The sequence below is a fragment of the Panicum virgatum genome, chromosome 9K (assembly GCF_016808335.1).
Source record: "Panicum virgatum strain AP13 chromosome 9K, P.virgatum_v5, whole genome shotgun sequence".
Lineage (NCBI taxonomy): Eukaryota > Viridiplantae > Streptophyta > Magnoliopsida > Poales > Poaceae > Panicum > Panicum virgatum.
The window spans coordinates 37,083,397-37,097,566 of NC_053144.1; the positions used below are offsets into that span (position 1 = coordinate 37,083,397).

Sequence of the window (14,170 nt, forward strand, 5' to 3'; positions counted from 1 at the left end):
TCCTCTGCTTGTCATGGCGGCGCATAGGTCCCACCATGTTGATGTGGAATGCCAAGTCCTGGCCCTTGGACCTGAAGTCTGACAGTTCCACCACGTTAGCTTGTGGGAAGGGCTTCGTGTCCACCTTCATAGTGTGCTGAGCCAGGATTAATCGGCCCTGCTCGATGGCCGATTGGATCTGGTGACGCAACTGCTTGCATTCGCCAGTAGCATGAGTAAACGAGTTGTGCCACTTGCAGTATAGTCTTCCCTGCAACTCTTGTGCCGTCGGCAGCTTGTGATTTTCTGGGAGCTTCAGCTGTTTTTCTTTGAGGTGTAGGTCGAATATCTGCTCTGTTTTGGTTATGTCGAAGTCGAAGCCCTTCACAAGCCCCTGCTGCTTGACCCACTTACATGGGACAGGATTTGCCCCCCGGGTCCACTCTGCCACGGCCACTTCTTGCTCTTCACCAGAGTCGTCAGATTCCTTAGCTTGGGTCATGTTTACATGGCGCTTGAACTTGTCCTGGTACAGCTCAGGATGGTAATGCTCGTACGCTGTAAGCTTCTGCACCAGGTGAGCCAAAGATGTGAACTCCAACTGGAAAGCCGCATCTTTGATCGGCTTAGCGAGTCCCAGGACAGCCAGATCGACTGCCTCCTTCTCTGTGATGCGTGACGAGTAGCATCGGTTCTTGACCTCCCTGAAGCGTTGTATGTACTCTGACACGGTCTCTCCTCGCTTCTGCCTGACTTGGGCGAGGTCGGCAATCCCGGCTTCTGCAGCTTCCGAGTGGTACTGGGTATGGAATTGATCTTCAAGCTGCCTCCAAGTCTGAATCGAATCCGGAGCCAGTGATGCATACCATCCAAAAGCTGGGCCTGTCAGGGATTGGCCAAAGAACCGGACCCTCAATGGATCCGATACTAAGATCATCCCAAGCTGCGTTAAGTATCGGCTCACATGCTCGATGGAGCTGGCTCCTTCTGACCCGTTGAACTTGGTGAACTCAGGAAGCCGATACTTGGGTGGCAGTGGGATCAAGTCATAATCACTTGGATACGGCTTAGAATAGCTGATCGCTTTCCTCTTGGGCAGGATGCCGAACTGGTCTCTGAGTATTGCGCTGACCTGCTCCACACTGAGAACTCCTGGGGCCGATGGCTCAGCACTCGGCCCAGTAGCGTACTTTGCCAGCCATGCTTGTTTTTCTGCGTCTGCTCCAGGAGCTCCTGGGTTCACCATCTGCACCGAGCGTGCTGGACTGACGCTGTCAGGGATGTAGGCGCACGTGTAGCCGTGCGGAATCTCCTTAGGTGGCTCGGTGAGGAACTGGCCTTCTCCAAGATCACCGCCGATCTTGTGGACGACGTAGATCGGCGAGCTGTGTGGTCTGGGAGCTGCAAACGAGAACGGCAGTTGCGGCCTAGAATGCATTGCAGCTTCATCTGTGTGACTCCCCAGGGTTGGCCCCGACGGAGAGTACTGATTCTTGATTATCTCCTGGATGACGCGGTGCGCCATGCGCTCAAGCTCGTTCATCAGGCTCTGAGAGTGCCGATGAAGCGCATGGGCCACCATGTAGTTCATCTCCTGACGCAGGGCTCTGGTGCGTTCTTCAGATGGTACAGACAGATCCATATTGTCCAGAGCGCCTTCTGGTGAGAACCCCTTCCACTTGATGCCATGGTTGCGAGTCCTCTCAAAAGAGCCGATGAGATCGGCTTCCAGCAGAGCTTTGATCTCATCATACTTCTTCTTGTGTTCAGGAGGAAGCTCATCATATGTGACGGGCTTGGAAGCAAGTTCTTGATCTTGAGCTCCGGTCATCATGGCGATGGATGCTGGTGCCGAGTGTCCCACCGAGCGTGCCAGAATGTGTTGTCGACCGAAACCCACCGGCGAGCAACGACGGGCAACACGAAGAGCCGGGAGGTTGCTGGTGCGCTAGAGGCACTGCTCCCTCGTCGACGGCCCGCAATTTCCGTCACGCGCCCGGAGGAGGTGTCAAAACCGGGCGTGCCACCTGACCTATACCCGATCAGGAGGGTGCAGACGTGCTCCGAACAGTTTCCTGCATACAAAGACACGTGTAAACATAAGTCCGAGCCGTGGTCGGCTCCCCGGGACGACTCTTGCATCGGCTTTGAAGAGCCGATCGAGTCCCGGTGTCAGATGGGATCTGATTGTATCCGGATATGATAAATAGAGCAAATTACTATAAAACTGCTTCAGTCAAATCTAATTAATCTAACCCACGATGGTAACAGCCTCACTGCTAGATCGGAACATCCTACACGTGATTGGGCCTAGCGAACGTAACAGACAACTAAACCACAACCTAAAACAGAGGCCTAAGAACTAGCAAGAGCCGATTCCCGGAACAATCCCTATCAAGGCTAAGATAAAGCATCTACTACGCCACCGGATCATCCAATCCGTTTGCAAGGCCTAACCTAGCAGATATTATGCCAACTCTTAAGATAAGAGCAAACCATAACAGATCGGATCTACTAAACATGAAAGAAGCAGAGTGTTGTCCCTGTGCGACTAATTCTATGCGATAAGAACTAGTAAGAGATTGAAACATGATTGCACAGAGACAACATGATATTCGTAGATGATGAGCAACAAAGTACAATGGATCTACTAAAAGCCATGCTACGAACATCATGATAACTAGTACTACTCGCCATAAAAAACGCTTCAGTACGAGTAATACCAAGGTAAAAGCAAGAATAATTCTGCCCTGATCGCAAGAAGCGATCAGGGCAGCATGGCACTTACTTGGTTGAAACCCTAGGATTAGGGGTGGCGATGCGCCGGGAGTTGTTGTTTGCGAGTCGTGATGACGCTCCTTTTTATGAATAACAAAGGGTACATATTTATAGTCTGGAGACTTGGGAAACAATCTAAACTAATCTTGTCCCGATTGGACTCTATCTCTAATCTTGAACTAAATCTAAGGATACACGGCCAATGTGGCCCATACGCTCACGCAGGAGCCGATTTACAAGCCTTCTTCATCTTTTGCTTTAAGTCCATCTTGATTTCGGCCCATAAATTAACCCTGTTAATTTATGGCGATAACACATATATATGTTGTTCCTTTTGACTTACGATATTTGGTCTAGCTCTAAGCTGACCTCTCTTTCTCGACACCGTGATTCAGATTCTTGGTTAACACTTAACCTCAGCATGGTCATGCACTTCTTGATCTGACTCACTCGAGGGGCCCAAAGATATCTTTCTCAGATAGAGAGGGGCAAATCCCATCTCGACTGACCATGTCACATAGTATGCTTCTTGGCAAATCCGAAAACCACATTTATAACTACACATTTACAGAGTAGCATTTGATGGCTCCTCTCTCAAACTATGCCTTTTAGTTCAAATTACACCCTAATAAATATGATGGAAATATGTTTCCAATCCAGTTACAGGTTCATCTATGATGGAAATATGTTTCCAATCCAATATTACGTCTACTTCAAAGTCCATCGCCCCTCTCCACAAGATCTCCGTGAGTTCGCGCGCCGAGTCTTGCACAACCCACTAACGTGCACACCCGGATGGGCTCCCTCCCAAGTGAGTGTTCACGAATCTACCTTTGAGTGTTCGCGGGGAGGTTCTAATCCTTGGTTAGAATGTTTTGGCACATGAGATGCTCTGTGCCGTGTGTGAGATATATATATGAAACTTGATTTCTGTAAAATGGAGATTTTGAGTTTTAACCGAAACTACTATTAGTTAGTTTCTGGCATCCGGCTATCAAGTTACAAATGAAACAATCTCCTTTAATTTTCGGCAGCCTCCAGCCCTCCATCATGATCTCGTTCTTGTTATTGTGTGTTGGTATCTGAATTGAACATGAGATTTGAGTTCTCTAGTCCAACACATAATTAATGAAAATAAATTTAATTTATATCATCCAAACAATGTGATATATAAATTAATTCCTAACAGAATAGCAGCATAAAACTAGCTTTCCTGAAAATCCTCTTAAACCTGTATTGTGAAAGTTAAAAATATGTGACCCAAACAACCACTCACTAGTCACTACTTGCTGCTGCGGTCGAAATGTTTTTTTCTTCTTTTTTTGAAAGGCTTCGCGGTAGAAAGTTGGAATAATCGATTACTAGGGCACTCCTAATCAAGAAAAAGTCTAAATTACTCATCTCAACTATAACTAAAGTCTGGATAATCCTGTTTTTTTCTTCTTTTTTTGAAAGGCTTCGCGGTAGAAAGTTGGAATAATCGATTACTAGGGCACTCCTAATCAAGAAAAAGTCTAAATTACTCCTCTCAACTATAACTAAAGTCTGGATAATCCCTTGAACTATCGTTTGGTTCATTTCACCCTCAAACTATGTTTTTAGTTCAAATTACACCCTAATAAATTTTTTCTTTTTATTTCTCTATGCATAGATGGAGTTTTAAGTTGAAAGTGTACAAGATAATAGTACACAACATAACATGTTAGAAAAAATATCATAATTTGTTATCATTATTTTCATAGGTTATAATATTTAATAATAAATTAATCATTGGAGTTCAAAATTATATTAAAACTAATGGTAAAAATTATACTTTTTTCTAAATATTCATCGTGATGTCCACTATTATCTTGCAAAATTTGAAATTAAAATTCAATTTGTGTATTGAGTAAAAAAATAAATTATATTATGGGGTGAAATGAATTAAATAACATAGTTTAGGAGGTAAATTAAATTTAATTATAATTTAAGGAGTTATTCCGTGACTATAGTTAAGGAAAGTAAATTGAACTTTTTTTTTTCCTCTCGTAAAAGGGAGCGTGCGTGCTATGGTCGTGGGCAGGATCCATCTGTAGTACACCAGCATCTAGATCTCAGATCGAGGCCGTGCTGGATTAGACTGAATCACTGAAATATGCCACCTCCGTGCACGTCGTCCTGGACGAACGGGGTGGGCCCTCGCTTCTCCAGTTACGAAATCTGCTCCAGCGCATGACCGGTCCCACCGTCAGAGAGGTGAAGCGGCCCCTCTCTCCCCCATCAGCTCCGCCCGCGTGGGTAACACTCGGCGCGATCCAGGCCGTCTCCTCCGCCTCCCTAATCTCCCCTCCCGCCGCTGCCGCAACGCCGCCGGCCGCTGCGAGCGAAAGAAAGAGGGAGGGAGGGAGGGAGGGAGAGAGATGAAGGGCGCTGGTGTCGGCGCGGCGGCGCCGGGGGACAACGTCTACTTCAAGTCCATCGTCCCTCTCCACAAGATCTCCGTGAGTTCGCGCGCTCCCCGACTCCCTCCCATGTCCCATCTCACTTGTCTAGTCGCTTCCCCTCGAGCCGTCCGGGGTATCAGGGGTACGGGTACTAGGCGTCAGGTGGTGGCGCTTGGTTCGGAGCTTGGTCGTTGTCTGATTCTGGGATGGATTTGAAGCGAATTCAGTGTGAAGAGATTTTCATGCTCCGCGATGGTTGATGTGGATTTGGTGTTTAGCAGACGCATTTGCCGTGGTTTTGGCTTGATCGTTGTGGTGATATTTATTGAGAGTTTGAGACAGTGGCTTTACCCTTTTACCCGAACCTCATGATATGCTAACAGAGATTGCAATATTTATGCTTAATTTTGCGTTTAGGCGCATCATAATGGAAATCCCTGCCCACTGCCGGGTCATTCTTGCGTGGTTATGATCCAACCGTTCTGTAGTTTCACAAGTACCACCTGGTGGCTTGGTGCACTCTTGAAAAGGATTAGCACAAATTTCTCGGGTTATTGTTTACCGGCAACTCCATCTCTCTAGTCGGTTCCGTGCCTCAGTCAACTAATTTAGTAATTGAAAGTTAATTTGATTTGCTGATCAAATTAGGTCTTACCTTAGATACAATACAACAACCTTTATTTCATTGCTTGCTTGGCATTAATCATGCAAATCGTTGTGGATTTATTTTGTCTTGCCCACTTGTATATCCAGTAACAGATATGCATGGTAAACATCAATCTTTGATTACATATCCCTGAGTTTTCCAGTCTGGAAATCGTGCATATCTTTGTCAACTCATTAGATTTTTAATGTGCAACACACCATCTGAAGAAAAAATAATGCTTTAGTGGTTTTTGTTTAATATTTATCATTTGTTCACTATTCCATTTTTTTTGCCTAGTTTCTGAGCTATTCCTCTTCATTGGAGAATTTTGTAGATTGGGCCAAAACTGTGGAGGTACTATGACTTTGGGCCTAAGGTTGTGCCTCCTCTTGTCTGCATCCCAGGAATTGCAGGGACAGCTGATGTATACTATAAACAGATCATGTCCCTCTGTATGAAGGTACATACGTTCAGAAATGAATCTTTTCCTCCATCTGTCTATTCTTATTTCTATTATCTGAAATTTGATATCATGTGTGCCTCTGTTAAATTGCTACCTAAATCATATTTATGTTTAGAGACAACCAAAATACCAAATTGTGTTAGTGTCATGAAGTCCGTCAACTTTCATTTTTGCATACCCTCTTCAAATTTTACTACCAATTTTATTGTCGAGAAAACTATTTATCACTGTTGCCTATGGTGTACTTTGTTGATAACAAGGGGAACTACTTGAAGATTGTTTTTTCAATTTTCTTACAGGGTTATCGAGTGATATCTATCGACGTTCCTCAAGTTTGGAATCACCATGAATGGATTCATTCATTTGAAAAATTCTTGGACTCCATGAACATCCATCATGTAAAGAAGCACACCCAGTTTTTCTTCTGCATTCATGTTCTAATAAGGCTATTAAGTTAATAAGGCACTGCCATTTTGTTTCTTTGCCACTCTTGTTTTTAGCACCCATTGTCTTAGAATTCCTTATGCATTTTTCACTCCCTACTTTTGCATTTGCAATTTTTTTTAATTTTGTTTTTCAGTTTTATTCAACTTTCCATCAGGACATAGACAAATGGAACCAAGATATAATGAGTAATCAGTGCAAAAATGTTTATTATTGTTTAATTCTATTCTTTCTTAAAAACATGAGTACATTAGGGCCAGTTATAGTTATTCTTTGTAAATGTACAGCAGAAGTCTTAATTTTACGAAACTGAACCCTGATGTATTTCATTTCAATTGTGCATAGATTGTGCTGACTGTCTGAGAGTGCAGGTTCACATTTATGGTACATCTCTTGGTGGATTTTTGGCACAAATATTTGCTCAGCACCGTCCAAGGAGAGTGAAATCCTTGATCCTATCAAATACTTTTCTTGAGACACACAAGTTTGCAGCTGCCATGCCATGGTCTCCAGTGTATGTACTATGTATAATCTTTTTGAAGGCCTTCTTCTAAGTCTCCAAGAATCTGTATTACAAAGTAGTTATATACCGTGTATGCATCTGACACGTCCTTTCTTTTAAGTTATGTTGTTTCAAAGGCATTGGCATATGTTTCTTGCTAACACAAGGCTTACATTCTATTATAATTTATCACTGATGGGATATATACACCCATCCTCTTAAAAAAAATTAACGATTTTAAGTCTGAAGCTTCACCGTAAATCTGATGATGCAACAATTTCTGTGATTCTGTATAAGCTAATTGGAAAGTTAACTGAGTTAACCTTAAGAATGTCAAGCCACTTCAAATTTATTTATTGAAACCAGGAATTGATAGAGGGCTAAATAGAATCATTTCTTATTCTGCTGGAGAATATGTTTTTGCTACAAATATTTTTAGGCTACATTTTTTGTGTTCTGTCGAACACAAATGTTACATTAAAACCCAGTTTTAATGCTTAAAGAAAACTTGCCTCTGTTATGCAGTTTTTATGTTCTGCGCTTATTTTTCAATGGTTTGACAGTATGATATCCAATGGTTTGACAGTTAATTTGTTAACTATTCCATGTGTTTGTGTACTTTGCAATGCAGCTGCATCTCCTTTTGCAATTTGGTTTAGAAAAACACTGCTAGCCAGACATGAAGATATGTTATTTGCAACAGTACTGAGCTAAACGAAGCATCTGACCTTCAACTATTGCCTATTGGTGATGCTGTCGCTGTAGCTTAGATGATGTTAAGTGCTGACATGCTGTCTATAATGGGTTGACATGAAGCTGAGTCATGTTCAATGAAACACATGGTGTGATGTGTGAAGAATAAACATAATGCAACTAAGAAACTCGGGTTCTCAGATCAACATAAATAATTTTTCTTAAAAACTGTTTGTTTAATATCAAGCGATAGCATATGTTCAAATTTTGCTGTTTGAGGAAAAGGATTGTTCAAACGTTGACTATATAAAATCTTATTTATACTTGGTATTAACTACTGAATAACGCTATTCAACAATTTTCTTTATATTGCAGTGTTAATTGGACCCCTTCTTTTTTGCTGAAGCGATACCTCTTGACAGGAATCCGAGATGGTCCCCATGAACCATTCATCGCGGACTCAGTAGATTTTGTTGTGGGTCAGGTTCGTATCAACTTTCAACACTTCTTTTTTGTTTTTGCATTAACAGCAGTTTTTAATTGATTTTGATATCTTATATGTACGTTTACTCCAACTTGACGTGATATATGGTTAATTGTTGGTAGTTAGATGACTGATCTGAAGATAACAGCTTGTTCTTTTTTTTCTTCAGTGGTCTTCTCTTTTCTACATGCCTTCTCATTTGATAACACATTCTCCATACCAGGTCGAGTCATTGTCAAGAGATGACCTTTCGTCAAGGTTGATGTTAAATGTTAATGTTGCATCAGTTGGGTCACTGATGCTACCTGATTCACTCATCACAATAATGGATGTAAGTTATCTAAAATTCAACTGACTAGCAGAAACCTCATACATTTAGTTTCACATAGGCTTTTCTTAGTTCTATATTCCATCAATTCGCTGCAAGAAAGCTAGAGCCAAGGCTGTCTATATTGTTATCTTCAATTTTGATTTCCCTATTAATGAATTCCAAGATTAGCTCTTGCCATAATTTATGACTGTTGACACTGCAATACTTCTATGCTAATGGTTACCAGTGAATATCTTTGCACAGACAAACGACTACTCTGCTGTCCCCCAGCAGTTGAAGGACCAGTTGAATGAAAGGTATCCTGGTGCAAGGCGTGCTGTACTGAAGACTGGTGGCGATTTTCCTTTCCTGTCACGTCCAGATGAGGTTAATCTGTACCTTCAGGTATTGTGGACACGTTTTGTTTCCCTTTCATTGTTAGGGGACTTCACTAAAATAATTATCAAAACATTGCCAGCTACATTTGGGGCGAGTTGGTGTAGAACCAAAGCCAGATCGGGTCCAAGGTTTCACAAGAAATGGCACTGCTGGGAGTTCAAACAATCAGAAGGTTGGAGGGGACAGCTTTGGTGATAGCCCTGAAGACAGTGGCCACCTTGGTTCAGGTGGCAGTGATCATGATGCGCGGCATCATCGATCGGAATCACAAGATTCTGATGAGCCGATACCAACAAGCACAATGTACTAGGTTTGCTCGGCCCAATCCTGTAAGCTTCACTATGATGTGTCACAGGTGTTCCATGACAAATATAAAATCATATTAACAATGTACTAATGTCGTTGCATTTTATGTTTCATTGTTTCGTCAAGATAGTTCCATATGTGCAGAAGTGGGTCCGTTGAAAATCATGGAAGCGCATGTCGCACCTGCATTGGAGTCAGTGTTGCCACTGGGAAAGCCGAAACAGCGCCTCTGCAGGTGGAAAGGCACTTTTGTTTGTGTGTATAATATGCTTGCTTTCTGTATTTAAACGATTTTCTGTATATCAGGCCTGTAAATTGGATTCCATCCCGTACATTATATGATTGTGATCACCTAATTTTCTGGGTACCATACATTAATGATTTATTCTGCAATTTCTTACCATTTATTTCAATGGAAAAATTGGTTCTAGCATCTAAAGGCCACGACTTCCTAAAATACCACCAAAAGTGTTCTGTATTGTAAAATACCATTGAAAGCTGCAAACATTACTGGAAAATACCAATCTGTTACATTTTGTCTGCATCTTTGTTAACCTTGACCAAATATTTTCAAACCGTTCGCATCTCCATTCCCAACCTCCTCATCCTTTTCGCCCTCCCCTGGAGATGCGGCGCTAGCGCGCGGGGTCGAGGACTCCGATGGCGGCGCGAGGAACGATGCGACGCCCCACAGGTTGCCGGTGGGTGGGGGTCTCGTTGAGCTTGTAGATATCGTCCTTGATGCTGCTCGTTGTACCGTGGCCGATGAGTACTCCCTCAGCCCCGCCCAGCTCCTGGCGGTGTCGACGGCGAGAAGAGTTTTTTTCTCATCCTTCTCGGATCTCATAAATTTATGTTTCGACAACATGGCCAGCATCTGGCTTGCAGGGACGGTGTCGTCAGTGGGAGAAGGCACGCCGTCGCCAGGGAAGGGCAGGTCCTCGCCAGGGAGGGCAGCGCAGGGGCGGTGGTGAAAGGCGAGGAGTGTCGCTGGCTGGGGGAGGGGGCGCAGGGGTGGCCCCACTGGATTGGGGAGAGGCGACATCAGGGTGTTGGAGAAAGAGGCGCCGCGAGGGGAGGAAAGGAGCGCGGTGTGGATAAGGCTGGAAGTGATTTTTCCTCGGATTCAATAGGCTGGTAGATAAGTCATTTCATTGCCGTGTTATGTGTTGAAAAGAGGAGGTCAAAAGGTTTTCTACAAACAAAATGTAACAGACTTTCCGGAAATGTTTGCATGTTTCTATGTTATTTATTTGTTTTTTTTATCCTCAATAAATGCATATGCATTGGAACTATAGAAAAATAATGTCTACTAATTTAATTGGCTCTATGTGTTTTCCTATACAATGCTTTCTTGATAGTTGATATTGTTTTAATTAGATGGATACCACTACAAGTTAAAACTATATTCTTTGTAGGATAAAATTTGAATGTTAAAACTAGGAGACAAGCTGGATGGAGTGGTAGAGCAACAGGTGGAGGCCACGGCGCCGTCATGGGAGAGCAGCAGGGTGGGGTGGTGGCCGGGATCCTGTCGCTGCCGAGCCCTTCGCGGCTGGAGGGCCATCGCCGGCGCAGGTGGAGGCGGGAGGCGCGCAGCGGGGAGCCTGTCGTCGTCGCGGCTTCTATGCCATCAACGGCCACCACCTCGCAGGTCTCCGGAGCTATTGCGACGGCCCCGTCTGCAGCTCGGCACCGCAGACAGCGGCCCCTAGGCATGCTGCGGCCCGCATTGGCACGATGGGGCATGGCGCAGGGGCGGCTCACGGCGGCACAGGCGGCCCGGAGCGGCAGCATGGCGGCGTTCCAGCCGATTTGCCTGCGAACGCGAGGAAGTAGGGAGAGCGTGAGCATCGTGGGGGAGAGGGGAAATAGTTTCTATGCCTAGCTTGAGCGGAGGAAGGCCGATGGAGCCAGCGACGTGGAGGTAGATCTTGGACGGGACTAATGGCCAGCGGCCGGGGAATGTGGGGGTTGGGGCTATGGTTGGAGGGGTTGGGGAGGGAGCTAGGGACGTGTTTGAGCTCCCAGTGCGAAGGATTTGAAATCCATGGAGATTTGATGGCTGGATTTTGGTACGAGGAGAGTGGTCTGCTTGCTCTGTTACTTGAGTCTGAAGGGTAGAAGAAAGAGAGGGATGAAGGCGACGTGCGCCCCCACCTGCAAGGTTAACCTAACCGGTGGGAACCGGTCCGGTTTGACCGGTTACCGGTCAAACCGGTCCGGTCCGGTTCCGGTTCCGACCGGTACCCAACCGGCCAAAATTCAAATTTTAAATTTGAATTTAAAAAATGAAAAATTCCCAAAAAATTCCTAAAAATACTTCAAGGTGTGATGAATCTAATGGTGTCAAATTTTCTCAAAAATTCATTCATTTAGTATAGTTTGTGGGAATTTAAAGTTAAATCAAAAAAGAAAAAGAAAAAAAATGGGCCGGCCCATGAAGGCCCACCGATCAAACCGGTCAAACCGGCCGGTAAACCGGTTAAACCGGTCGGTAAACCGGTAAAACCGGCCGGTAAACCGGTTGCACGGGAGCGTTTGAATTTCAAACCAGTCAAACCGACCGGTAAACCGGTCAAACCGGCCGGTAAATCGGTCGGAACCGGTTGCACGGAAAAATTTGAATTTATTTGAATTTGGATTTGAATTCAACCGGTTTCCACCGGTTACCGGCCTAACCGGTCCGGTAAACCGGTACCGGAGGGCGGCGGTAACCGGTTTCCAGTTGGGAAATAAAACCCTGCCCACCTGTGCCCGCAGCAGCGCGCCGAGGTGCTCCCGCAGGTTGGGCGGCGGCGGCGACTCGACGGTCTCCGGAGACGCCGCAGTCCGCGAGAGCCGAGTCCCCTGCACAACGTCGAGGATGCACTCGACGGTGAAGCGGTTGCCGCGGAGGTACGGCAACGCCGCGAGCTCGCCTCTCTCGCCATGAACGCGCGGGTGCCCCGCTCGCGCTTCCTGGCCCTGCCCGCGTCAAACGCCACCGGCTCCATGCTCCGGTGCACCGAGCGCGTCAGCCCGGTGGCACGGTCCATCCAGAGGTGAGGATGTTGCCGACGCCGGCGTCCTGCTTCTGGTTGTACTCTACGATGTCGAACCCGCCTCCACGAATTTGGCGCTTAGCAGGAACTGAGCACTGGCTCCTCCTCTTCCTCGGCGACAGACCCGCCCACCGCGTCGTGCTCCTGCGTGGGCAGCTTCGCTCCCAACGACGCATTCGTGGGAAACCTCGAGACCAGGGCCCCGCTGTCGGGTTAGTTCAACATCGCTACGGTCGGCGGCGGTGACGGCGGTGAGTGCACAGTCTCGCGCTCTGCCGCGGCAACGTGGTGCGGGCACCGTGCGCCTGTGCACGTCCAAGATGGACGCGGCGGCATGCTACGGTGGGCGGCTGACCAGGATAGCACACCTCTCCCCATTGCTATCGCTGATGGGGAAGCCCAGACGACGGCATCCGGCACTGGCGCGCAGGAGAGGAAACTATTGATGCTTTTTTTGTCAACACACCAATGCGCTAGAATGCACGGATCGCAAACGATCGTCACCGGTGGGCTTCAGACGAGACCGGTCAGACCGGTTCCTCCAACCGGTCAGACCGGTTGGATGTAGAAACTCGTGAAGATCTAGAACCTCAAGCTTGGGAGGGACCCCACCGGAGCTCGAAGATCTAGGGTTGTCTTGGAGTCGGCAGACCACCCAAGACGTCCTTGAACGCAGTAGAGACGAGGAAAGAACAACAAAAGGGTTGGAAAATCTAGGGTTTGAGAAAAAAAGTAAAAGAGATTGTATTGATTCGATTGTGGTTAAAAAACTCTCAATCGGCCGCAGCCTTTATATTTATAGGCCAGGGAGGACATACCCCTTCTAAATCGGGTTACAATAGACTCAATCATAAACCCTAACCCTACTCGAATTACACAAGCCCAGCAGTCGACCTCGGTTGTTGCCAATTTTGGCCTCCAACATATGCCCCATGCCTTTTTGGTGATCTTTGCAAGCCAAAATACAAGTACCTAGACATATTTTGAGAATATAGAATTGCAAGATCAAGTATCTGCCTAAAAATAATGCTAAGGGCGGTACTCAAATATCGGCCATCTTTATCTTCAAGCGTCTTGCCAAACACGTGGGTAGTATTTTTTCAGGTATCTTTCGTTCAATGCCCTTGGTAGATGTTCTCCTTGCGGTGTCTCCACCATATCCCGAAGATGACTTTAACAATCCTGTACGGTTCTTCCCAACTTGGTGACCACTTGCCAAATTTGTTACTCTTCGTCCCAAGAGGTAGAATTGTCTTCCAAACCAGTTCACCAACCTAAAAAGATTTGGCTCTTACCTTCTTATTATAAGCTCTAGCCACACGAAGCTTGTCCTTCTCAATCTCCCTTAAAGCTTGCAACTGCTTGTCGCTCACCTCATCAATATTATCCATCATCAAGTCATGATAATCAACAACAGAAAGGTCATTTTGTTTAGCCAATCTATAAGCGTCCAGATTCACCTCAACGGACAAAACAGCCTCTTGACCATAAACAAGCTCAAAAGGAGTAACTTTAGTAGCACTATGTCTAGATATGCGATGAGCCCATAAAGCTTCGGATAAAACCACATGTCACCTCCTAGGATTTTTCTCTATCTTTTCCTTGATGAGCTTTATCAAAATCTTATTACTAGACTCGGCCTGACCATTGGCCTGAGCATAATATGGAGATGAATTGACTATCTTAATTTTGTAAGATT

General features: G+C 45.5%; 1 protein-coding gene across 2 annotated transcripts; it reads left to right on the forward strand.

Moving 5' to 3' along the window:
- The first annotated feature begins 4,979 nt into the window (after positions 1-4,979).
- Positions 4,980-9,840, forward strand: LOC120651307 (maspardin-like). Of its 2 annotated transcripts, none has more exons than XM_039928773.1 (9): positions 4,980-5,237; positions 6,161-6,286; positions 6,589-6,687; positions 7,105-7,247; positions 8,304-8,412; positions 8,636-8,743; positions 8,987-9,127; positions 9,201-9,450; positions 9,554-9,840. In XM_039928773.1, exons 1-8 carry the CDS (start codon positions 5,157-5,159, stop codon positions 9,429-9,431), a joined length of 1,038 nt encoding a protein of 345 aa, XP_039784707.1. In that variant the 5' UTR covers positions 4,980-5,156; the 3' UTR covers positions 9,432-9,450; positions 9,554-9,840. The 2 variants fall into 2 exon arrangements, with proteins under 2 accessions (XP_039784707.1, XP_039784708.1); XM_039928774.1 differs by having other exon boundaries at positions 9,558-9,840.
- Positions 9,841-14,170: the final 4,330 nt, after the last annotated feature.